The 26,236-nt window shown below is 40.2% G+C and overlaps 1 protein-coding gene across 2 annotated transcripts; it reads left to right on the top strand.

Moving 5' to 3' along the window:
• Positions 1 to 191: 191 nt before the first annotated feature.
• Positions 192 to 25,006, top strand: LOC135697720 (probable protein phosphatase 2C T23F11.1). 2 transcript variants are annotated; one of them, XM_065217516.1, is made up of 3 exons: positions 192 to 317; positions 641 to 1,019; positions 23,113 to 25,006. In XM_065217516.1, the coding sequence occupies exon 3, from the start codon at positions 23,145 to 23,147 to the stop codon at positions 24,282 to 24,284; it is 1,140 nt and encodes a 379-aa protein (XP_065073588.1). In that variant the 5' UTR covers positions 192 to 317; positions 641 to 1,019; positions 23,113 to 23,144; the 3' UTR covers positions 24,285 to 25,006. The 2 variants fall into 2 exon arrangements, with proteins under 2 accessions (XP_065073588.1, XP_065073597.1); XM_065217525.1 differs by lacking the exon at positions 641 to 1,019 and having other exon boundaries at positions 229 to 317.
• Positions 25,007 to 26,236: the final 1,230 nt, after the last annotated feature.

Raw genomic sequence — 26,236 nt, forward strand, 5'->3', positions numbered from 1 at the left:
CTGTCTGTCAAATTTAAGTGAAAATTCGCCAATCGGAATCATCGATGAGTATTATAAAAGTTTCCGTGATGCGGTATAACAGCAAAGTAGGTGTAAGTATCCGATTCCTCTCCCAGTGCAAAGCAAACTGCCAGTTCTGTCAACGAAAAATCAACACAACTTGACAATCTGTCAAAACGGTATTTTTTTTCTCTTCATTCTCGTTGTTCGTTTCATATTCGTCGTACGGTACCGTTTTTTGCTCATCCTCATTATTGGCTCTGATAAGCTAATCCGTGTATTTTTAACTCGATTTTCCTGCGAATTTCTGCAATCAGGTAAGTCATCGGCAAAATTCCTATTGTTCGTTGCGTAGAACACCCATTTTCGAAATGGGTAGTGCCACCCCGGGAAGACCCATCTTCGATTTGCGACTAATCAAATTGATCACTGTTTTTCTTTTTTCCTACCACCACCACCACCATCACCACTATTGTCTCTACCACCGTCATTTAACATTAATTTCTGATATGATGGCTCATCATCTCGGTCGGGCTGGTCCTCCGACTTATGATGGCTAATTGCCTACCATTATCGCTGCCAACGGCGACTACCACCACCGATGTTGGTTCACTTATTTGCGTGCGCACTCACTTATCAGCTGCAGCACACAAATTGGTTCCCATATTTCTGCGGCAGTAATCGGGGGCCTCTGTGAAGGAACGGCGGAGATAACGAAAACAATCGAGCTTCGATCCGACCCATCAGCACCGGAGCAAACCTTTCGATTGGAAGCTGCTACTGGAGAATTATCTCGCCATATCGAAAAAATACGTCGGTTTCGTTGTTACTGCTGTGTTAGTCATCCAATTAAGCTCCAATGAAAGGCTGAGCAATTAGTATCAACAGAACAAAGATAAGTCCCACTTCAGGGCGTCAAGGGCAAAGGTGAAGCCGAGATTAGCTCCAAATTGAATAACAGTCAGTGTACCGCTGCAGCTTATCCAACCGCAGAATTGTGTCCCAGTGTTCTTTTTTCGGTGAGTATCAACTGACCCATTATTCGAGCGTGGAGACACAGTCAGTCGGAGGAGATTGATGGGGGCTAGACAATGTTTATGTAAATAATTGATCACGTCCTGTTTTCTGTTGCTCTCTGCGGCACAGTGGATCAATGAATTAAGTGTTTGTGATTACACAGGGGAAGTTCCCATTGCCGATAGATGCAGTGGTGCAATTCAAGAGTGTATTGCGATGATTAGCCCGAAAGATACCAGACTTGCACCACTCGGTTTGTTGAGTTACCAACTTATTAGCTTCAGTCGTGCTCATTGTGCCACTGATTGTGATAATATTTTGATTATACACTTGGAAAGTGCATGCCACCGACCGTTTCGAATGTGAGGCTCTAATCGAATTCACGATCCATTATGATCCGTTCTTTGGCGCTGAGCAGATAATAATTATTGATGACAAATTTATTAAACTATCGATGCTGGGGCTTTGAGATCGAAAAACAATTGAAAATCAGGTGTAGTAAGTTCAATTTGACTTTTTCAATTTGATCTTTTTAAATAAATTAATTGATTGCCTTTCGCCTCTACTATCCGGTAATCGATGAATATGGATCGATTATCGTTCGATTATTTTATTTTCATGGAAAATCGCTGATCAATCAACAACGTATGGGAAATTAATTACCAATGAATTTGTAAAAATGTATCATCAAGCCAACGGGGGAACGCCGAACGTGGCATAATGGACGTTTGGCATAATCATACCAAAATCTATTCCAGCTCCAAATATAATATAAATAATACTGATTTTCCAGTAATTTCCAAATAAAAAAAAATCCAGGTGCAGTGTCTACCCGTTTCTGGCAATCCCATCAGCTAGTACTTTCCTCAGTACTATACTAGTGCTTTCTAAACCTTTTTTTTGAGAAATACCACATGGACATCTAACCCATGAAGGATGATCCAGTACAATTTCAAATTGAATAAAGCGTTCGATACATTTTATAGAAAGCAAATAAGACAAAAATCGCATGTTGCCAAAATCAGGAAGGTATTTTTCTAAATACATATATTTTAAACGTGGTAAACGCCAGGTAATCAGCTCAAGCAGTAACCGGGATTCTACGGGTGTGTGAAGCAACTTCACTGAAAAGCTAATTTTACGAGCTAACCAGGTTTACAATGAAGACCTAGAAAAATCAATAAAGCCACTCATTGCAGTGCTGCAGGAAATGCTTATCTACGTATCTTTGAATTATTATTCAACCATTCAACCATAAAAGTGGTGCTCCAAGCAATAAAAACAAAAGCCATCCTAACAAGGCCTTAATCCTAAGTTCTCATTTAGGCTCTGAACCATTTGGTGGATTATTTTAACTTTTGGTTAAAATTTGACAGATGGAAAGTTATCGATTAACCCTGCTATCCGAGCATGGTTATTTCTGACAGACAAGAAGTTAAATTTTGACAACAGTGGCTCGAAAACCGGTCGAGCGACAGCACAGGGATTTTCGAACATAGAAAATAACTTTCGAAATGTCACTTTTAACCACGAGTTAAATTTAACTCGGCAAATGGTTCACAGCCTTAGTTGATTCTCTAAGCTAATGAGGCTGTTTAGGCTCTGAACCATTTGGTGGATTATTTTAACTTTTGGTTACAATTTGACAGATGGAAAGTTATCGATTAACCCTGCTATCCGAGCGGGGTTATTTCTGACAGACAAGAAGTTAAATGTTGACAACCGTGGCTGAGTTCTTCTCGAAAACCGGTCGATCGACAGCACAGGGATTTTCGAACATCAAGAATAACTTTCGAAATGTCACTTTTAACCACGAGTTAAATTTAACTCGGCAAATGGTTCACAGCCTTAGAACACAATGAGGAACAAGAACTTAAGCCTGTTCACGTTAAATTTTGGACACTTTTCTTTCAGTGTAGTTTTTGAAATATTTCACGAACCGCTGAAAGGTTTCACTTATATGACAGTAGAAGCTTTCCACTCTATGTCGTCGCACAACATGTTTATATTCTTGTTCAGTTTGGTGAAATGAAATCGAAACAAGTGAAAGTACGCAAACGCATTTTGTACGAACGGCAGTAAAATCCAACGTTGTCGGTGCGCGATCTCGCCAAAAAGCTAAAACCAACAATCAATACGAAACTAACGATTTTAAATTGGCTCACTACTTGACTACCCTATTGGTCCCAAGCAAATCGACTAACGTACCCCATTCTAGTATAAATTCCAGTACTCCACTATGTTTGTTTTGATTCGCTATGAAAGTTTGACAGATAAAATGAGGGGTTAGTGGATTTTCTTATGTTTCGAGGGGTGAATCGATTAGCTTGGGACCGAAGATAGTACCAGAGCTGAGCCAAAAAGTCGAGCTCGTTTCTTCGGGACCTTCTAGTCTTAGAGTTACCTCTATGCTAAAACTGCCGAAGGGTACCGTGTTTAGTGTGTGCAAATCGTTTGACCAACGCTTAACTGTGGATCGGAAGGTTGGAAGCGAAACAAATCGAAAAGTATGCTTTAGGCAAATATACCAGAAGGCAGAAGCCATTATTGAGAAACATCCAAACCTTTCAGTTCGTAATGTGGCTCGACATGGGCTGAAGGCGTAAAACGTGAAAAAGGTGCCCAATCGTAATGATAAGCAAAATTTCACTGCAAAAAGCCGTGCACCCAGTTTTTGCAAAAAATTCTTGTATCCAGCGCTGCCATTTATACAGATTTATCTGTATTATACAGATTTTTTAATCTTAATACAGACCCGATACAGAATACAGATTTATCACAGATTTTTTAATTACAATACAGATTTATACAGATTTTTATAAAATGATGCATATGGAGCTGGTAGTAAACGATTTGAGATTGTATGGGGATTTACAGTATTAATTGAATATTTCCAAAATAAGCATGTATGTTAAATACAAGAAAAGTGCCCGAGCACATTAAAATGGTACAAATACAAGCACTCGTAAACATTTTACTTGCATTGAAAATGTATTTCGTAAGAAATTGCGGATTTTCTGATATTCTCTATACTGCAAAAATGATTTTACCAGCACTGGCGGGGCGACATCTCTCGACTTTTCGGTGTAACTACCACACAAATGATGTAATTAATTGTATTCATCTATATTAAAAATATCAAATAGTAATGAACTCGCGCACTTTTTTGCATTTAAAACTGCTTATCAGGAAGATAATGAATAGAAACTAAAATCTCCATACATTTTCAAACGGCTTCATATCACTCTTATAAATAAGTACGGGCGATATCACAAATGGCGCAATTATATCCCGTATGGTTAGTACGATAGCCCGAATAGGTGGTTAAGCACTTTTTATGGTTATTTTGTATGCACTGTATTTGTAAAACAACAAAACATGATTAATTAAGAAAAAAATCGTCAATACAGAAAATACAGATTTTTTAATAGAGTGGATACAGATTTTTTATAAAACCACCTGGCAGCTCTGCTTGTATCATAATAGACGACGAAACATTCATACACTACCCGTCATAAGTGACGACTCGCGTGGAAAAGTATTGCAACACTCATTTTAATATTGCATCACCTGAAAAAGTTTAGCACCACCCAAGAAAAGTTTATATTTTCACTAAAATTTGAACAAATTCACTGTATCACTGTTAAATTATTGTGGTAAACATTCAGAAAGCTTTTAATTAGACTAGGAAAGTTTTGCAGAAAGTGATGGCTCACGGTAGAGAAGTTAGATATCACCAACAATCAATACGAAACTAACGATTTTAAATTGGCTCACTACTTGACTAGCCTATTGGTCCCAAGCAAATCGATTACGTACCCCATTCTAGTCAAAATTCTAGTACTACACTATGTTTGTTTTGGTTTGCTATGAAAGTTTGACATATAAAATGAGGGGTTATTCGATTCTCCTATGTTTCGAGGGGTGAATCGATTAGCTTGGGACCGAAGATAGTACCAGAGCTGAGCCAAAAAGTTGAGCACGTTTCTTCGGGACCTACTAGTCTTAGAGTTACCTCTATGATATCACTATGGATAGTACTGAATCATTTCGAGCTAGAAATCATTTCAAATTTATTGATCCTTAGTAGATAAGTTTGAAATCACTATGAAAAATAGTAAAACATTAAATATATATTACCCGCCATAAGAATAATATCGCTCCGCGGAGAATCAGACCTGAAAAGTTTAGAATCTCGTGAAGTCGTTGCGATTCTATACACAAAAGTTTGGTATGATTTGAATTTGAAGTGAATCAGGACTGAAAAGTTTGAAATCACTTGAATTTGATGTGAATCAGACCTGAAAAGTTTGAAATCACATGAATTTGATGTGAATCAGACCTGAAAAGTTTGGAATCACTTGAGTTTTATGTGAATCAGACCTGAAAAGTTTGAAGTCATTTGAATTGGATGTGAATCAAAGCTGAAAAGTTTGAAATCACTTGAATTTGATGTGAATCAGACCTGAAAAGTTTGAAGTCACTTGAATTGGATGTGAATCAAAGCTGAAAAGTTTGAAATCACTTAAATTGGATGTGAATCAGAACTGAAAAGTTTGAAGTCACTTGAATTGGATGTGAATCCGACCTGAAAAGTTTGAAGTCACTTGAATTGGATGTGAATCAAAGCTGAAAAGTTTGAAATCACTTGAATTGGATGTGAATCAGACCTGATAAGTTTGGAATCACTTGAATTTGATAAGAATCAGACCTGAAAAGTTTGAAATAATTTGAATTTGATGTGAATCAGACTTGAAAAGTTTGAAATCACTTGAATTGGATGTGATTCAGACCTGAAAAGTTTGAAATCACTTGAATTTGATGTGAAACAGAGCTGAAAAGTTTGAAATCACTTGAATTGGATGTGAATCAGAGCTGAAAAGTTTGGAATCACTTGAATTTGATGTGAATCAGAGCTGAAAAGTTTGAAATCATTTGAATTTGATGTGAATCAGACTTGAAAAGTTTGAAATCACTTGAATTGAATGTGAATTAGACCTGAAAAGTTTGAAATCACTTGAATTGGATGTGAATCAGAGCTGAAAAGTTTGAAATCACTTGAATTTGATGTGAATCAGACCTGAAAAGTTTGAAATCACTTGAATTGGATGTGAATCAGACCTGAAAAGTTTGAAATCACTTGAATTGAATGTGAATCAGACCTGAAAAGTTTGAAATCACTTGAATTTGATGTGAATCAGAGCTGAAAAGTGCTTAGAGATGAACTAGCCTAAGGCTAAAAATCTCTTAAATAAAGAATTAAAAAAAAAAAAAAAAATAGCTGAAAAGTTTGAAATCACTTAAAGCGATGTGCCCAATTTCCCAATTTCTTTTTTATGCACTGGATCAGTTGAGGAAATTTTAAATTCAATTTGTTGTGTACATAATCACTTCAGGAATGTATGAAATTTGATGATGAAATATTTGAAAAACACTGAATGACTCGGGAGAATTAAAAAATCACGGTGAAATATATTGATTTTAAAGCCAATAGGTAAAATGGAGATCTCTTTGGGAAGTACTAATTTAAAGTGAATAAGCGAAATAAAAAAAACCTCTTTAGGATACTTTGAAATCACTTTTAGAAGTCTTGAAACCACTTCACTTCAGAAAATTAGGAAATACCGAAATGCTAAATAATTTTAAAAAAGTTAAAAATTATTTCTGATTCAATCAGAATACAAGTTTCCTGTACAGCTTAAATTTACTCTAGGATCGTTTAAACCAGATTTTAGATTCCTCGAAATATGCTCCATTCACATTTATCACCGCCTTGCACACCCTGGGCATCCGCTCGATCAATTTTCTTATAGCATCATCATCTATTTGTTGCCAAGACCGCTGTAGGCATTCCCAAAGATGGTCATGATTTTGTGGTCTAATTTTTCGAGTGGCCCGATCCAGCTCATCCCAGAGCAACTCGATGGGATTTAGATCAGGCGATTGCGCTGGCCAAACCATGTTGACCAATTCTCCTCTTTGTTCCCCGACAGAGCTTTGACGAGTGTTTGGGGTCATTATCTTGTTGAAGGATAAAGCCCCGTCCAACAAGCCGTTTTCCGCTTGGAATTGCATTTATGCTGCAGTATGTTGAGGTATCCTTCTTTATTGAGAATTCCGCTGATTCGAATTAAATCCCCAACACCGCTTCTTGCAAATGAACCCCAAACTAACACCGATCCTCCTCCGTGTTTTACGGTAGGTACTATGCAACTAGGGTTCTTTCTTTCACCGACAAGACGGCGAACAAACACTCGAATAGGTCGATTTTGGACTCGTCTGTAAATAGTACTCTCGCCCACTGGTTTGTATCCCAGCTCTCGTGATCTTTGGCCCATTGCAGTCTTTTCATAATACCTTTCAACCCTACTTCAAGGAGTCGTCGTCGCACTGTCGGAACGGATAGTGGTGTGCTTCTCATACTATTCAACTCTTCACAGATATCAGGGGCTGTCCGTGTTCTTTCTCGTTTACTGAGAATGGTGACATATTTGTCCTCTCTTCTGGTTGTAATACGTGACCTTCCACATCGCTTTCGGTTCTCATGTGAACGTGTGTCTTTGAAACGTTTCACACATCTTACTATCGTGCTTTGACTCACGCACAGTCTCTTAGCAACAAGCCGTGTCGAAAGTCCTTCATTATATAGGACCATGCATGCTGCACGCTGTTCAATGCTTGACTCTTTTAGCCTTGAGCCGAACGAACTTCGAGTCATCGAAGAGGTGCGTTTTAATGGATTTGATCCAGTTCCTTGTTTCCGAGGTGAACTGTTGATGTTTTTTCAACATCGCTGCGAATGATTCTAGATGCTGTTGATGCATTAATCATCGTCACAGCAGCGATTCAGCGCATGGATTGACCCATTGCAGCCATCTGCAATATCTGCGCTCGCTTATGATTGTCTACCCTCTTCCATGTTGCTGTCCTCATCCGGGAAGGAGTTATTACTGCATTCCCGAGCTTCTGGATTGTTCTCATTTTTGCAGTACGTCTTTGCCGGTTCAAACTATGGAAAGTAATAATAAGCAGATTTGGAAATAAAACAGAAGCAAAAACACTACTTCGGAGAATGTTTTTACCTGTTGTACGGGCGATTGAAAACTGATTCCGTTTCCTTAAATAGTTTAATAATTCGGAAAACGCTGCATTGAGTAAGGTTTAGCTGTGCCGCTATCTTTCAAGTCGATAATCCAGCCTTGTGCAACGTTACGACACCTGAACGTTTCTCCGTAGGAATCCTTCTCCTCTTTTGTATTGATTTACGGTTCTTCAAAATAGGACGTTTTTGCATTTTACGTACATGTTGTCGGCCAACGGAACCAGCAGGCTTTCCCGAACGACTTTTGCTGGAGTGGTTTCCTGTTTGCTTGTGACGTTGAATTGCCCGCACTACAGTCGGCTGACTGACGTTCATGGTATGCGAGATGTGGCGTGTTGAAAACCATTTAAAATGTAACGCAACAATATTGGAACGAGTCCTGTATCAGCTCTCGCACCCATGATGAAGCCTGTTGAGCAGAAACTAATATTCGATAATCCACTGTATGAGTGGTACTAATTTTTCAACAGGAGTTTTTACGCACCCTGAATATCAAACCATGAATGACAAAAGAATGATTCATGGAGCTTTGTGCCGCACAGAAATTTTGAAAACTAATGCCACAACAGGCAAGCAAAAGATATACAAAAGGAGATTCAATCAAAGTGGAAACACTTTCTCAAACTCAAACTCAAGCGTGACCCACTCACGTTTTGTTATGTTTTAATTTTTAAGAATATTAATTTATTTGCATCTGATATGTTAGAACTCACTTCAGGAAATGGCGTCGGTGGTGAATTGCCTCTCACCCCCGCAGGCTTAGGTTCAATCCCAGTCAGCACCGCCGGTATATTCTGAAGCATAGCATCTCTGATCTACCTTCCTTTGGAAGGAAAGTAAGCTCGTTGGTCCCCGGTACTTGAGTTGATGGGTCCAGTTGCGGGAGCCGTCTCCCTGATGTTGGTAGCGCTGGTGCTCAGCACGGAAAACAAATCAAGGAAAAAACACTTCAGAAATATCAGGAAAATTTAAGAAATGTGCTGACACCGATAGAAAATAATTTACAATGTAAACAGTCGAAATTCAAGTGATACTTTACTTTTTTGTCCTGATTTACTTCGATTTCAAGCGATTCAAAGCTTTCCACTCTGATTCACATCAAATCCAAGTGATTCCAAACTTTTCAGGTCTGATTCACATCAAATTCAAATCATACCAAACTTTTGTGTATAGAATCGGAACGACTTCAAGAGATTTAGGTCTGATTCTCAGTGGAGCGATGTTATTCTTATGGCGGGTAATATATATTTTATAATGGTTCACTATTTTTCATAGTGATTTCAAACTTATCTACTAGATCAATAAATTTGAAATTATTTCTAGCTCGAAATGATTCAGTACTATCCATAGTGATATCTAACTTCTCTACCGGGAGCCATCACTTTCTGCAACACTTTCATAGTCTAATTTTGGCTTTCTGAATGTTTACTACAATAATTTAACAGTGATACAGTGAATTTGTTCAAATTTTAGTGAAAATATAAACTTTTCCTGGGTGATGCTAAACTTTTTTGGGGGTTATGCAATATTCAAACGAGTGTTGCAATACTTTTCCACGCGAGTCATCACTTATGACGGGTAGTGTACGTGCTCGAAGACTTTCAACAGCTTCCGGATTTGACTTTTTATACTGCAATGCAAAGGAATGTCGTTGCCGAGTGTTTCCGGACAAAGAAGCTTTCCCCAAAAAGTATTTGGTTTGGCAGGTCATATGTAGTTGCGGTCGGAAATCCAAAATTTTCATCTCTACCGGAACTATCAACAAAGATGTGTACGAGAAAGAATGTTTGCAAATGCGGTTGCTACCATTCATCAAAAGCCACGACACTCCAGCTCTGTCACTGAGCAAAATCCATTCTGGAATGGTACAAATACGTGCCAAAAACAGTCAATCCACCAAACTGTCCAGAACTTCGCCCAATAGAAAGGTACTGGGCTCTGGTTAAGCGGAAACTATTCGAAACAAAGAGGAAAGCAAATGGCATCAATGATTTCAGGAGGAGAAGGAGGCACACCGCCTATGAGGATACTGTACGGAACCAGTTGGCGGGTATCCCACAGAAAGTTCGAGAATTTTACAGATAAAAAAATTATCATTCAAATAAGCTACGTTTGCTATCGATATAAGTCTACTTTACTGAAATAAAAAATCGGTTTTGTTGTGTTATGTGTAGATTTTTCCCCCCGACATTATCTTAGTGTCCGAAATTTAACGTGGCCAGGCTTTACAATTACAGTACTTTTTCGCTAACTGGGCGATCTTTAACTGGCCTGTAGCCCAGTTAAAAAGCAGTTATATGTCAAAAATAGACGTCACATTTAGTTTGACATTTCGTTGTCATAATTGGTGAGGGGTATTCGAAAAGAATATAAATTTGTAATTATTTTCATTTCACACTGAAATCAAGACTTGAAGCGTATTTAGCGAAAGCGTTTTGCCTTTCTAAACTCAATGCAGTGAAAATATAATTCTAAAGTGCAATGTAGTGAAAATATAATTACACTGTTTCAACTCAATTCACGTGATTTTTTTTTAACGTCAATCAAACAATCCATTGAAGTTCCCGTCAGTGTTTTTTTTTGACGCCAGCCCAGTTAGTGAATGGAATTCGCAAACTGGGCTGCACTTTTAGCCCAGCTAGTAAACAAGTACTGTATTCGGAAGAAGCATCGTCCTCTTCTCTTAATTGGCGTATCTACTGGGGGTGCCAAGGGAGCCAGGCCCCCTCCAGAATTATCAGAATCACCGTAAGTGGTGGTGTCCAGTCCAGTAGCAGCAGCAGAAGCAGCAGCAGGAGTGCTTTCAACAACAACAACAACGAAAGGCTGCCTGCAAGCAGCGAGCTGCAGAGCTCATATGAGCAACCATAGAGAAGGAGGAAGAAGTCCCACCGCTTCAGTCCGCATCGTGCTCTCTTGCCGTGCGGATCTATTTGCTTTTTGCTTAAGGAAGTGTTACTACTACCTAAAGCTACAACAAATTTAAACAGCACTTTTCAGTGCTCAACCTGTAAAATTTTTCTACCTTGTTCAACTCCTCTTATTCCTCTTCGATCCTTGTTTGGACCCTACCCGAGGTAATCCTTCTTGGATATCGATTTGGAAAATTCCTCTTCGATCCTTCAGATTCTTATAGTAATCTGCTTGGAAGTCGATTTGGATAAAAAATTTACTGCCGCCATGGCGCCTAAACGCAAAAGAAAGGGGCAAACTCTTGACCCCCCTTCTGAAGAAATTAATTTGAGTAATCAATTTGATTTGCTCACGGATGATGAGAATGATCCATCATCCAAGAAAAATTCTAGTAAACTTTCCCGGCTTAATGCCAAGAAGGAAAAGATTCCCCCTATTGTGATAACCACTACCGATTTCCATGCTCTTCGCATGGAACTTTTGAATTTCGTGAAAGTTAAGTTTTCACTACAAATTGGACGTCGGGGTGAATGCCGTGTATTGGCTGAAACCTTGGACGGATTTAAATGTCTTCTCAAGTATCTTACTGAGAAGAAGCACAAATTTTTTACTTACGACACCAAAACTGAACGTGTGTTCAAGGTTGTCATGAAAGGACTGCCCAGTGGTGAATCCCTGGATCAGATCAAAGATGAACTGGCAAAATTACTTGGAGTTGTGCCACTCCAAGTAATCAAAATGAAAATGAAATCCCGTCCTGGCGATTCGCGCAACGGGATTTCTAATGATTTTTATTTAGTTCACTTCAAGTCTAGTGAACTAAACAACCTTAAGGCCTTAGAAAAAGCTAGCCTTATGCTCCATGTCCGAGTGAAGTGGGAACACTTCAGGAAGACTGGAGGAAATTTCCAAAACCTCACTCAGTGCCGTAAGTGCCAGGGATGGGGTCACGGAACTAAAAATTGCTACATGCCAGCTAAATGCATGAATTGTGGTGATTCCTCTCACGCAAAGGACGACTGTCCTGTGAAGGAAGATCCTAAGAAATTTAAATGTTCAAATTGTGGTGAAAACCACAAATCCAATTTTTGGGAATGTAATACTCGCAAAGCGATCCTACAATCTCGTTCTAACCGACAGGTAGGAAACGCTCCACGTTTCCGACCAGGTACAAATTCCTCTGCTGTTAACAACGGTCAGCGAGGAACAAATTCTACATTCGTACCCGTAGGTACAAATATCACCCCTGCTTCAAATGTTTCATCTGTACCTACTCCCCTCGCTGCTAACAATGTTCAGCGAGTTAATGGAGCTACCTATGCTGCTATTGCAGCGGGTAGAAATCAAAATACTAACCAACGTTCTAACGGAAATTTTGACCAACGTTCTAACGGAAATTTTGACAATTTTGACTTAGGAAGTATTACTGCTCCTAAAATGGAATTTTTACAGAATTCATTAATTGACATGATTTCTGATATGCTTAAATCTAACTCCATGTTTGATGCTATTCAAACTGGAGTAAAATTTGCTAATAATATTGTCATGACTTTAAAATTCAGTAATGGATTTTAAAGCTTTAAACATTTTAAATTGGAATGCTCGATCTCTTAAAGATAATGAAGACGAGCTATTTAATTTTTTGAGAGTTCATAACGTGCATATTGCCGTTATAACTGAAACGTTCCTTAAACCTGACCATAAGGTTAAGAAGGACGCAAATTACTTGATTTATAGAAATGATCGTCTTGATGGACCCTGTGGTGGCGTTGCCATCATTATTCATAGACGAATCAAACACAAAATACTTTCTTCATTTGAAACCAAAGTTTTTGAAACTTTGGGAGTTTCTGTTGAAACAAAATTTGGACAACTTACATACGTTTATAGCTGCCTATTTGCCATTCCAATGCGTAGGCCAGCAAAAGAATTTTCTCAAGGGAGACCTTCAGAAACTTACCCGTCATAGGTCTAAATTCTTCATTATTGGTGATTTTAATGCAAAACACCGCTCATGGAATAATGCTCAAAGCAATTCCAATGGTAATATTCTGTTTGATGATTGTTCTGCAGGTTATTACACTATTCAATATCCAAACAGCCCAACATGTTTTTCTTCTGCAAGAAATCCCTCCACTATTGATTTGGTCTTAACTGATTCATGTCAACTTTGTAGCCAATTGGTTACCCATGCTGACTTCGGTTCTGATCACCTTCCAGTAACTTTTGAAATATCCCAAGAAATAATTTGTAATCCCAACAGCTCTACTTTCAATTACCATAGAGCTGATTGGGAGCAGTATCGAACATTTATGGAATATAACTTCGATCCAAACATTCCTTTGCAAACCAAAGATGAAATTAATTATGCTCTTGAATCTCTGACTACTTCTATAGTTGAAGCAAGAGCTGCCTCAGTACCAAAATGCGAGGTTAAATTCGATTCAATTATAATAGACGATGATCTTCAACTCTTGATCCGTCTTAAAAATGTCCGTAGGAGACAATATCAAAGAACACGCGATCCTGCCATGAAAGTTATCTGGCGGGATTTGCAAAAACAAATTAAAAAGCGATTCTCTGCCCTTAGGAACAAAACTTTTGAATATAATGTTTCTAAATTAGATCCGAGTTCCAAACCCTTTTGGAAACTCACAAAAATTTTGAAAAAACCTCAAAAGCCAATTCCAGCGCTTAAAGAAGGTGGTAAAATTTTGATCACAAATTTGGAAAAAGCTCAGAAACTTGCTAAGCAATTCGAGAGTTCCCATAATTTCAGTTTGGGTCTTACTAGTCCTATTGAGAATCAGGTTGCTCGGGATTTTCGGAATATTTTCTCTCGGGAAAATATTTTTGATGATTCCTGGGGGACTGATTTGGACGAAGTAAGGTCTATAACTAAAAAATTTCAAAATATGAAAGCTCCAGGTGATGATGGAATTTTCTATATCCTCATCAAAAAACTCCCAGAGAGTACCTTGTCTTTCCTGGTAAAATTATTTAACAGATGTTTCCATTTGGCATACTTTCCTGATAAATGGAAAAATGCAAAAGTTGTTCCAATTTTGAAGCCGGATAAAAATCCAGCTGAAGCTTCTAGCTACCGTCCAATAAGTTTGCTTTCTTCAATAAGTAAACTTTTTGAAAAAATAATTTTGAATAGAATGATGCTTCACATCAATACGAACTCAATTTTTGCAGATGAGCAGTTTGGATTTCGCCATGGGCATTCAACTACTCATCAACTCTTGAGAGTTACCAATTTAATTCGTTCAAACAAATCTGAAGGCCACTCAACTGGAGTTGCTCTTCTAGACATAGAAAAAGCATTCGACAGTGTTTGGCATGAAGGTTTGATTGCTAAATTGAAAAAGTTTAATTTTCCACTTTACATTATGAAATTAGTTCAAAATTATTTAACTGACAGAACTCTGCAGGTAAATTATCAAAATTCCAAATCTAATCGACTACCTGTTAGAGCAGGAGTTCCTCAGGGTAGCATTCTTGGGCCTATATTGTATAACATTTTCACTTCGGACCTCCCTGATTTGCCTCAGGGTTGCCACAAATCTTTGTTCGCTGATGACACAGGCATTTCCGCTAAAGGAAGAAGTCTTCGTGTTATTTGCAGCAGACTTCAGAAAAGTTTAGATATTTTCTCTTCTTATTTACAAAAATGGAAGATTTCTCCCAACGCTTCCAAAACTCAACTTATAATATTTCCACATAAGCCCAGGGCTTCCTTTTTGAAACCTAGTAGTAGTCATATAGTCACTATGAACGGAGTTCCAATTTCCTGGTCAAACCAAGTGAAATATCTTGGATTAATACTTGACCATAAATTAACTTTTAAAGATCACATTGAGGGCATTCAAGCCAAATGTAACAAATATATAAAATGTTTGTATCCTCTTATAAACAGGAAATCCAAACTTTGCCTCACGAATAAACTTCTAATATTTAAACAAGTTTTTAGACCGGCCATGCTTTACGCTGTGCCAATATGGTCTAGTTGTTGCACTACCAGGAAAAAAGCACTTCAAAGGATTCAGAACAAAATTTTGAAGATGATTTTGAAGTTGCCTCCCTGGTACAGTACTACCGAAGTACATAGAATTTCGAATGTTGAGACTTTAGCACAAATGTCCAACAAAATAATTAATAATTTCCGGCAAAAATCGTTACAATCCTCAATTGCAACGATTAATTCCCTTTATACTTAGATAAGATTTAGTTTTAGTTATTTAGTTTTAAGCTATCAATTGTTATACTGACATGCAGGTTTAAAAAACCTGTTTAAAATACTGAATTGCCAAGACAGGAACAATGTAAAAACACTTAGATATATATCATAACAATTAAGGCTGGTAAGTTACTGTAGTAACTGGAGCACCTAGGTTAAAAATGAAATGTAATTTATTTTGAATTTGGAACAAATAAAGAGTTAAAAAAAAAAAAAAAAAAAAAAAAGAGTCCCACCGCTAGGCTATGGATCGGAATCAGTAGCTCGTCGTGCTCAGCTCAGCATTACTCAACCGTCACTACAAAACGGTCCTTTTCAGGACCACCATAAATTTGTTAAGAGTATTATTTGGACATTTGTCAAGGTCACCAGTTCCCGCAAGCAGCTAGCTATCAAGGCTCAACCTGGTATCTATAGAAGGTGTGGAATTGTAGGCCCGAATGTATTGGTGAGATTAATTATCGTCCGACCATTTTCCAGAACACGCTGGTAGGAAGTGTTAAAAATCCATATAGAATTTGAGAGAAGTGGGAATAATTCGCTTTGGGTGTATATTCAGTCCCCAGAAAGCCAATAAAATCAAATTTGTGAGAAAATTAGCTCTCACGAGTTCAATCTCTCCAAGTCCCTCCTTTTTTACATATTCTGCACAAACGATACTTTCCGCCCCGCCCCATTCATATAATTCGGAAGGAAATCCTCTTTAATACCAAAATGCACAAAACTTAAAAATTCATAAATAACAAAAAAATCAAAATACACATTTTAAGTCGGGTAGATGAATCGAAAATACTCAAGTTGACAGTCCCTTGGATTCTCTTCATCAACTTTCTCTTTGAAATAAATACTAAAAATTTGATACGCTTACAAATAAAAAACGGAAAGAGTTAAGATAATTGATGATTGATCAATTAAAAGAACTAAATGTTCACATTTGTTCCGTCCACTAGCGGTCCTACGTCAAGCTTCCGTTCGTACCCCTAGGCACAGACTCTTCTACTTTTTACACTTCGTGGGTGACGGTTGGAGTTTTTTCTTAAAATTGTTGATTTCAGTGCCAACATTTCAAAGGGGCGTAATTGCGTTTGTAAACAATGGATTTAGCCGTCGATTTCTCGCGGAAAAAAAGCTCACTCATGAAAATTAATGAAACCACAGATACACAGGCTAAAGAATGTTTCGTCTACCAGCTAGCATTGGTAATTTGGAGGGGTGAGCATTTATTTGCGAGATATCGACGGCTAAAGCCATTTTTTTACAAAAGCAATTACGCCCCTTTGAAATGTTGACACTGATTTAAAAGTGGGCCGGAAACGTGAAAATATGTTCAGAGATTTTCGTAGAATTATGAGAGATTGACAAAATATGGAATTTGGAATAAATTCAGGGAACTTCGTAGAAGTTGAGAAAATTTAGTAAAACTTAAGGGAGTTTTGGAAACGTTGCATAAGTTCCAGGATATTATTTGAGACATCCTTCCTAGACAGCAGGAAATATTCAAAAGATCTCCAAAGGCTTAACAAGAAGATATTAGTAAAGTTCTCTGGATATTCTTATCATCCGTGTGCATATCAAATTGATTGCTCAAATTAATTTCATCAGAAGGGGGATCTAGAGATTGTCCTTTTCTTTTGCGTTTAGGCGCGGCGGCAGAACAAAGTTTCTCCAAAACGACTTCCAACCCGAAGGATCAAAGAGGAATTTTCCAAATCGATTTTCTAGTAGGATTTCCTCGGGTAAGGTCCAATCAAGAATCAAAAAGGAATAACTAAATAGAACTTTATATTTTGTTTTCTCCAAATCGATTTCCAAGCAGATTACTATAAGAATCTGAAGGATCGAAGAGGAACAAGAGTCAAACAATGTAGAATATTTGCAGGTAATATTTAGCGCTGAGAAGTGCTGTTTAAATTTTGTTGTAGCGTTAGGTAGCAGTAACACTTCCTTTTTTAACTGTTTGACTGGACGCATCCAAAAAATCTGGAAGAATCCAGTTTAAACTGAGATGTTGGCATCACTGCTCTGTGCATAACAATAAAATCGTGATAATTTTTCCTTAAAATTACCATCAGCAATTCGCGCTATTAAAATTAATTCCGCAATTTGTATGATAGCACATCAGTCTCTTTGTGATTTTCGCGTTTAATGTTTCCGCGATTTTCACGACTGAAAGTTCAAATCCGCTACGAATCCACGATCGTGAAATCCGCAGCATTTATGCCCTTGACGTTCATGTCATTTGTTTTGCGTGTAGATTAAAAAAATATATTTGGATGATTTTACATGTACCATTCTCCACTCATGCCCCATGTACTGCTCAATTTTGTAATAGGATATTTTTTGGATCAATTGTGGACGACAGTGCTGATAAAAATCATTTCTTCTACACTCCAATAAGCTGAAAATGGAGGCAACCGTGAAGTTGGAAATGCATTATTTTGCTGATCTTTCATCAAGTCTAAAATCAGCTAAATTTTGTTGATTTTCAGCGATTCAAATTTGGTGTGTAATGTTTACATTTCTATTGCCAATTCCTACACCGAAAAAAGTTTGCATGTAGCTTCCATTGGAAATGCACATGATTTTCATCCATAATCAAAATCAATGGAATTCATCTGAATTTCACATAACATTTATGTATGCGATCCCATTAAATTTATGTGATTTTGCAAATGAATTTCATCGGCTTCATAATATTTATGTGATTCTGTGGTGGGATTTGCTGCTATGTGATCACTGGAAAGTTATGTGAAATTCACATGGATTTCATCCATTAGATATGTGATAAATTTTTTGAGTGTACTCCCACTCTATATGTACGACGACAATCTCTCTCCCTCTCCGTGCAACTCGTAGGCAGTATGCTGCCACAATTCGCATAACAGTCCTATGTAGATAGGAAATCCACAGGACATGGGACTGTTATGCGAATAGTGGCAGTATAGTCGCTATATTCATAGTCTGGCGGATAGAATCTCGGGAACCAATTGAGCTGTCAAATAGTGGAACCAATCGAGCAAATCATGACCAAAAACAGAAAAGAGCACATCAGCTATTGTGAACAAAACTTCGGAAACCCTTTTCTCGTGACTCAAGGCACCATCGCAAACTAACACCATCTTTGGGTTGAGGAAAGTTTCCCCTATCCGACGATGCTGGTAATTTGCGGTTGATTGGCGAGGAAAGAATAATCAACGTTTTGTTTATAAAAGTTGATAGTACCTTTTCAATTGTTGGTCTGCAATATATTGAATTGGTTCCGCTTTTTGTTAGATCGAAATTCTACAACACTGTACCAAAACATGAATGTTATGATTGTTTATCATGAACTAGTCTTAACTGTACTTTATGTTAAGTTATTATGACAAATTTTACGGTCGCGTGTGTCCGAGGTGGCCGTTTCGGAATAGCAGTATTAAAACGCGACACGTAAAGTTAATCAAATTAAAACTGTATTTTACGATAAAATAAGACGGTTACAAATTACGCGTGTTCGCGGTTCTTAGTGTTCTTCTATTCTTCTCTTACTCTCTGTTTTTTTCAATGACGTTTCTTGTTGGTGCTGTCATGGCATCGACGTTGATGGCAGCTTGACTGTCATCTGTGAGCCCAGCCGAAAAGTGATAAAAAAAATAGAGTTGGTCCAAAGTCCCAACATCTCCTCTCTAATACAGGAGGTACGGCTGGAATCGCTGAGGCGCTCTTCCAACGCGCGAAGAGTGGCGAGGTGCCTGGACTACTGGTTCTAGCTCGATGGCAGACTAGAAGTCCGAAGTGACTGAGCCTGCTGTAGACGCCGAGACTTGTGGGAAGCTCAACAAGGACGCTGATAAGGACGACGGAAGCACCGGTGACAATACCGGGACGTGCATCAAGCTGTTGGGTGTCGAGTACGGCAAGGGTGGTGGATTGCCTAGAGGTCCGATCGGCAATGGTCCTGGTGACAAAATCTGCAAGACTTGGGCAGATCCCACGCATCAAGCAGGATGTTGATGGGAAGCTTCTTGGTATCTTGTGTGACAGCTTTGGCATGTCGATCAGCTGCAGCACGGTCCTTGAGCTGGTTGATATGTGACCGCACGAGCTTCCGATTGTTGACCCAAACATTGTACATAGCTGTACCGATTTTCTCCAATACAACTCCAGGTGCCCAGTGCCAGTTGTTATTAACGTAGACTTTCGCAAAGACCAGGTCGTCACGTTGGTAACTTCGTTCTGTTCTTGCCTCCGTCGGTTGGTTGTGAAACGTTGAGTGGTCAGGCGGCGGACGAAGCAACTCCAAACCCGTTCTGATTGGACGACCGAACATGATTTCCGCTGGCGATTTGCCATCCGGTGCTGAATGGTTAGGAGTGCTTCTGTGAAAGTGTTGAGTGCTGCGTGTATTGTTCCTCTTCCCTCCTGAATTTTCTTGACAGACCGTTTAAAAGTATCGACAACCTTTCATCTTGCCCGTTGGATTGCGGATGAAACGGTGCAATAGTAAGGTGGTCGATGCCGTTCTCCACAGTGAACCCTTGGAATTCTGCACTGGTGAACTGTGGCCCATTGTCGCTGACCAACGTAGCTGGCATACCAAATCGTGCGAAATACGTCCTTCAGGATGCCAATTGTTGCTGCACTAGTCGTACTACGAGTTTGGATGATTTCTGGCCATTTCGAGTACGAGTCCACGACGACGAGGTAGTATTCTCCGTTAATGGGTCCAGCATAATCTATGTGGACGCGCTCCCATGGCTTGCTGGATCTTGGCCACGGTACCGGGGCACACTTTGGTGGAGACTTCGCAGCGGTGACGCAATGTCGGCATGACTTGACGTAGTCGGCATTTTCGCTGTCCAAGAATGGCCAGTAGACGTACGATCTGGCAATGGCTTTCATTCGTTGAATACCCGGATGACCTCGGTGAAGCTGGTCGAGACAGCGCTTGCGGTACGACGAAGGAATGACCAGACGTTCGCCAAAGAGGATACAGCCTTGGACAGTGGTGAGTGACTCCTGACGGTCGCAAAAACCGCTTCAACTCTGGGTCGAAAATCTGCTTAGATGCTGGCCAGCCATCGTGCAGGAAGAAGCAAGAATCTCCTTGAACCTCATGAACGCCTGTTGGCATTGTGTTGTCCAACGGAATTCGGTGCCAGCCTTGAGTAGCTCGTCCAACGGGAAACGAAGAGTTCTCATTCTATGGACGAATTTACCGTAATAATTAACCGCCCCGAGGAAAGAGCGTACGCCGGAGACATCAGTGGGAGGAGCCATGTCGGTGATAGCTTGAATCTTCGCTGGATCTGGTCGTAGCCCGTTGCGGTCGAGCAGGTAGCCCAAATATTTGATTTGTGGCTGAGCGAACGTACACTTCTCTGGCCGGATGGTGAAACCAAATTCTTGAATCCGCTCCTACACTGCACGAAGATTGGTCCAATGCTCCTCAGTGTCTTTTCCGCCAACAACCACGTCATCAAGGTAACCAGAAGTGCACGGGAGACCAGCTAACATGGTGTCTATCAGCTGCTGGAATGCTCCTGGTGCTGTCTTGACTCCTGGTGGTAGACGGTTATAGCGGTACAATCCTCGGTGGGTGTTGATGGCAAGAAGATCCCGACTACATTCGTCGACTTCCACCTGGAGGAAGGCGTCAGAAAGGTCTACCTGGCTGAACACGGTGCAGTTGGCTAACTTGGCGAAAATGTCTACCGGTAACGGGAGAGGGTACCCATGCGGCTGCAGGGCATCATTGAGGCCGGTAGAATAATCCCCACAAATCCGTATGGAGCCGTTGGCCTTGCGGACGACTACAATCGGGGCCGCCCAGTTGGAAAAATCAACCGGTGAAATGATCTTGGCGCGCTCCAATCTGTCCAACTCGTCATCCACCGCGCTGTATATGGCGTAAGCCACAGGACGTTTAGGGCGAAACGCCGGTACTGCATCTTGCTTGAGCTCTAGCTTGAGTTTTGTTTTTGTACACAATCCAAGTTCACTTCGGAAGACTTTCGAAAATGCCGCCTTGAGGGTGTCCACAGTGGTAGAAGAACTGGTGACACGGTTGCAGTAGGAATTTATAGGCACAGACCACAATCCGAAAGCATCGAGCATGTCGATCCCTAGCAGCTGAAGGGACTTCTCCACCACGTAGAATTGTGCTTGGCGTTGCTCACCGTTGATTGATACGGTGCAGACGAACTTGAAAAGTAGCTTTAGCGGATCTCCTGACGCTGTTGCGGCTCGTTCCGTAGATGGCATTATCGGTGGCTTGCCAACTTTCTCCCAGATCCGCTTCGACACAACACTGATGTCAGATCCAGTGTCTAACTGAAGATGTACATCCACTCCGTTGACTTGAGCTTGAACGAAACGACGCTTTTTGTTAACGGTATTTAACAGAAGACTTACTGTTTTCGTTGAGACAGCTTTCGGTCGGCCTTTCGACTTGAAAGCCGATGATTTGGGGTTTTTCCGAACGCTCGAGCAATACCCCTCACGATGGCCGACGAGACCGCAATCGTTGCACTTGTGTTGCTTATACGTGCAGTCCCGGTTAAAGTGCATTGCTCCACAGTTCCAGCAGGGTGATGCTGGTACGTTCCTGGCTTGTTTCGTTCCGGTTCCAGCGGATCCGATGCTGGGCTTCGGTGGATACTTGTTGAATTGCTTACGTTTGACGAACTGCACTGCTGCTGACGTTGGCGATTCGATCATTGCCGTATCATGCTTCAGACACAACAATCGTTGACAGTCCGCTGACAGCTGTTCGAGTGTGACGTCCGTCCGCTCCTCTATCTTCGAAAGCAATCTTGTTCGTATTTCGCTATCTCCCTCCGATTTCAGACCGCAAACAAACATCAAACATTTGAATTGCTCTTCGGTCATCTTGCTCAATTCGAACTCAACACACCTAAAGCACAATCGGATAGTGGAGAATTTCCCCTACCTGTTCATTATGCTGGTTTGCCTTTGCGGACTTCAGTTCGCGAGAAAATGCCCTTACAAGGTTTGTTTACAAAATGGAGTTAAGGCCATTTCAATTGTTGGTCTTGAATTGATGTTGCTCGCCTTGCCCCATTCAAATTCAGTTTTTTAATTCTTTACTAGGAAATTATTACTTTGTAGGTGAGAAGTCTCTTTTTATAGGAAAAATCTGATACTGAGCAAATTCACGCCAACTGACGAATCGATTTTACCGTACCCTCTCAGAATTCTGTGATACTTGATACCATGAAGTCTTCGCATAATTCTATACAGAGCAGGAAAAAGGGCCTATCTGCTTTAATCGATTCTCTTCATCGACTTTCTCTTTTGATAACCACGGCTATGCAAACAGTTTTCGTTCCACATAACATGATAAAGGAGGTTTTCATCTATCGTCCAAATCGTTAAATAGAAGAAATGGCTCTAATGTTGGCCTATGGATCATTGGGACGGTACTAATGGATATTTTTGGTCGCTATTGAAAATTTAGTTGATTGCAGAATAATTATTTATGTATGGGCCCAAATTAGAGGTATTTAGGCCGACATTCCATCCATTTCCCCTACAACACGGAATGTTGTTGCAGCTGAGTCATTAACGAAAGAGAAAGTCGATGAAGAGAATCGATCAAAGCAAATAGGTCCTATTGTTCGCTAGAGTCAATGCATCAAGTTTCGATATTTTTCATTAAATCATAGCACGAAAACGGTTCATCTAATCGAAATGACATCTGAGACAGAGTAGTACGAAACTGCATTCAAGCTTTTCAAAAATGTTAACTTCCTGACTTGATTGAGGTTGAGCCTACACCCTTTTCAACTCACCAAAAGCTGTACTAACCGATGCCTTTACTTTCGCCCTATTGCAGATCAACCCCGCACCAAGGCACCATAGTCAGCCATGGGTCAAACGCTCTCGGAGCCGGAAACCTCGAAGGAGTCGGCCTTCTGTCAGAACGACTACTACAAGGTGGGATCAAGCTGTATGCAAGGTTGGCGCATCCACATGGAGGACTCGCACACGCACATTCTCTCGCTACCGGATGATCCGGGAACGGCTTTCTTTGCCGTGTACGACGGCCACGGTGGTGCCAACGTTGCCCAGTATGCCGGCAAGCACTTGCACAAGTTTGTGACGAAACGGCCGGAGTACGGGGACGACTTGAAGCGGGCGCTGCAACGTGGCTTTTTGGACATTGACGAGGCTATGCTGAACGACGAATCGCTGAAGGAACAGATGGCCGGATCGACGGCGGTTGCCGTTATGGTAAAGAACGATAGATTGTACTGTGCGAATGCTGGGGATTCGAGGGCGATCGCGTGCATAAACGGGAAACTGGATGTGCTTTCGTTCGACCACAAACCGAATAATGCCAGCGAGTTGGAGAGGATAAAGCGCGCCGGGGGTTACGTTGAGTATAATAGAGTGAATGGGTATTTGGCCCTGTCGAGGGCATTGGGAGATTTTAGTTTGAAGCGAAACGGCGACAAATTGCCGGAGGAACAGGTTGTGACGGCATATCCGGACGTGGAAGAACGAGCGGTTAGCGAAGGCTTTGAGTTTATGGTTATTGCTTGTGACGGAATTTGGGACGTGCTTCCGAGCCAATCGGTTATGGAGTTTGTTCTGACGGAAATTGCCCAGGGTATCTATCCGCAGAATATTTGCGAAAATCTGATGACGCGATGTCTCGCTCCGGACTGTCAGATGGGTGGCATCGGTGGAGATAATATGACGGTGATCATCGTTTGCTTCCTGCACGGGCGACCTTACGAAGATTTGGTGACCCGTTGCAAGGAGCACGTTGCCGAGATGAACAAGAAGGCGTCGGAGATGTTCATTGATCACGAGTCCAGCTTTGTGCCGGAGCAATCGAGTTCGAAGGCATCGTTGGAGGAGAACGGTGGCAGTGACTTGACTCCGCTTAGCTCTCCGGAGCAATCTCCGAAAGCATCGCCAAGTGAAAAGACAAAACAATCCGCAGACGGGCAATCTTCGCCGGATGAGGACGACACAAGCGAGGAACTGGATCTGAAGTAGACACCAAGCGCTGCGTTGACTATGGGCTATAGTGTTTTGTTCCCCGTTCCTTTTGTCCTGTTTTATCCTCCGGGTCCTGTCGTGGTTCCTTTCAATTGTAAAATTTCTTAGATTGTAATCCTGACCGGTTTTATTGCTATGAAATGCAAGAGGGCACTATGTTTTAAATTTACCTTTGTACGTCTTTCTCAAATTCTCAAACTGATTCCAGTAGATAGACCTGCCTTCGACATAATTTCGTTTTCCTTGAGATAATAAGCCTCGTACAAAGTTTTAAGTTTGTAGGTTAATCATTAGAAGTTTTTTTTTCAATATTTCGTAGATCTCCATGTAGATTATTACTGGAAAACCAAGGGCGAAAATAATTTTTGGGTGGCTCCTTTCAGGTCTATCTGAACGATACTAAATTCGATTGCTTATCAGAAAAGAAGCTGGCGCCTAGCAGCAAAACAAAGAAGATACCCATTAAATGTAGTTTAAAATTGGATCGTGTTTACAAACGATTAGAACCCAACAATTCAGTTAATGATGATAGACTATAATCTTCCTTTTTACGAAATGGTATCGACCCAGTGTAGTAGAAGAACCGTGTGTGTGCGTGTGAAAATTCATGATAGGCAGGAGTGATGAAAGCGTTACGTTGTTTTACTCAAACCTTAGATATTTGACATTCTCGTGTGTACCAAGCCGGGATAATACAAAAAATGCGAGCCAAAAATAAACCGAAGAGATCAAAACACAAAGGACAAGATGCAATTACGATAAATACGCTTCTCTACAGTAGTGAAAAGAACACAAACCTTTAGTAGAAATACTTTTTTTATCATCCTATACATAGGTACCTATTATATCTTACGCACTTCCTGTCCAGAAAACTAAGGTTACCGGTCCTCCGGACCGGTGACATGTAAAACTATCTAGGAATAGGACCGTTTTTCTAGAGGATGTTCTTTTGTTGTGTAGCACCTTCCGTTCTTTATACCTTAGTGGATAAGCTTTTGACATGTCGAACAGTTTAGGAGTTGAGCAGAGTGTTCGAACGAAAGAAAGCGTGGATGGATGGGTGCAGCAGGATGCAGCATGTGACTAACTGGCTTCTCGCCATGTGCATGCGTGTTCTGCTATCGTTCTACTTTTTGTGCTAGTAGATGTCAGTGTGTTCGTGATGGAAGTTGATGTGAAATTAAGAGAAAACAAAAACGGAAAACCTAAATATAACAATACCTAATAACAATAAACAATGTTAGCGATTAGAAGTCCGAAGAGACTGTTTAGTAGTCTGTACATTGACCGTTTATAATCCGCAACTGCGCCCCCTGTATGACATGTGTGCCGGATCCCTGTGCTGCGCTCGGAGATTAGAATATTTGTGTACATACTTAGGCCGCAGGGGTGTCTCTTCACAGGAAGAGGTTTATTTCTTTATCGAGCACGTCAAGCGCATCTACAGTGTACTGTCTGAGCAACAAAACAGCATATTTTAAAATAAATATTTTCAAAAAAAAAACTGTTTTTGTATGGAATTTTCAGGATCGATGGGGTAGCGGGTTGTAAGTACTGTGCTTTGCTATGGTGTATAGACTTACTTTGACAATATTATTTATGTTCTGAAATTTAATCAAGGTTAGCAAATACCTGGAAAAGTCCTTGAATTACCAGGGAATTTTGGGAAAAAATCTGGAAATGTTTGAAAATTAGATTCAATCATGCTGTTGAATCTGTTTCTATCTTTTGTTCAGATACGTTATAGTTCTTTCAAATGGTGGTAGCCGCAGGGCTAGTAGCAGGTCACTTTTTTTGTGGCTAGGTCACTATTTTCATGTCGTTCACTAAAAAGTGATTTTTTACACCAAAAAGTCACTATTTTCAAAAAAAAAAAAATAATCACTAAAGAAACTTTTTCACATCTAATATACTGCCAATAATCCCATATCAGTCCCATATGGTAAAAG

This window comes from Ochlerotatus camptorhynchus, unplaced genomic scaffold (assembly GCF_037179485.1).
Source record: "Ochlerotatus camptorhynchus isolate MF236.1 unplaced genomic scaffold, CSIRO-AGI_Acam_v1.1 ptg000007l, whole genome shotgun sequence".
In the NCBI taxonomy this organism is placed as follows: Eukaryota; Metazoa; Arthropoda; class Insecta; order Diptera; family Culicidae; genus Ochlerotatus; species Ochlerotatus camptorhynchus.

Excerpts from the sequence above, each read along its gene's own strand:
- LOC135697720 (XM_065217516.1), top strand. The coding sequence starts at position 23,145 with ATGGGTCAAACGCTCTCGGAGCCGGAAACCTCGAAGGAGTCGGCCTTC.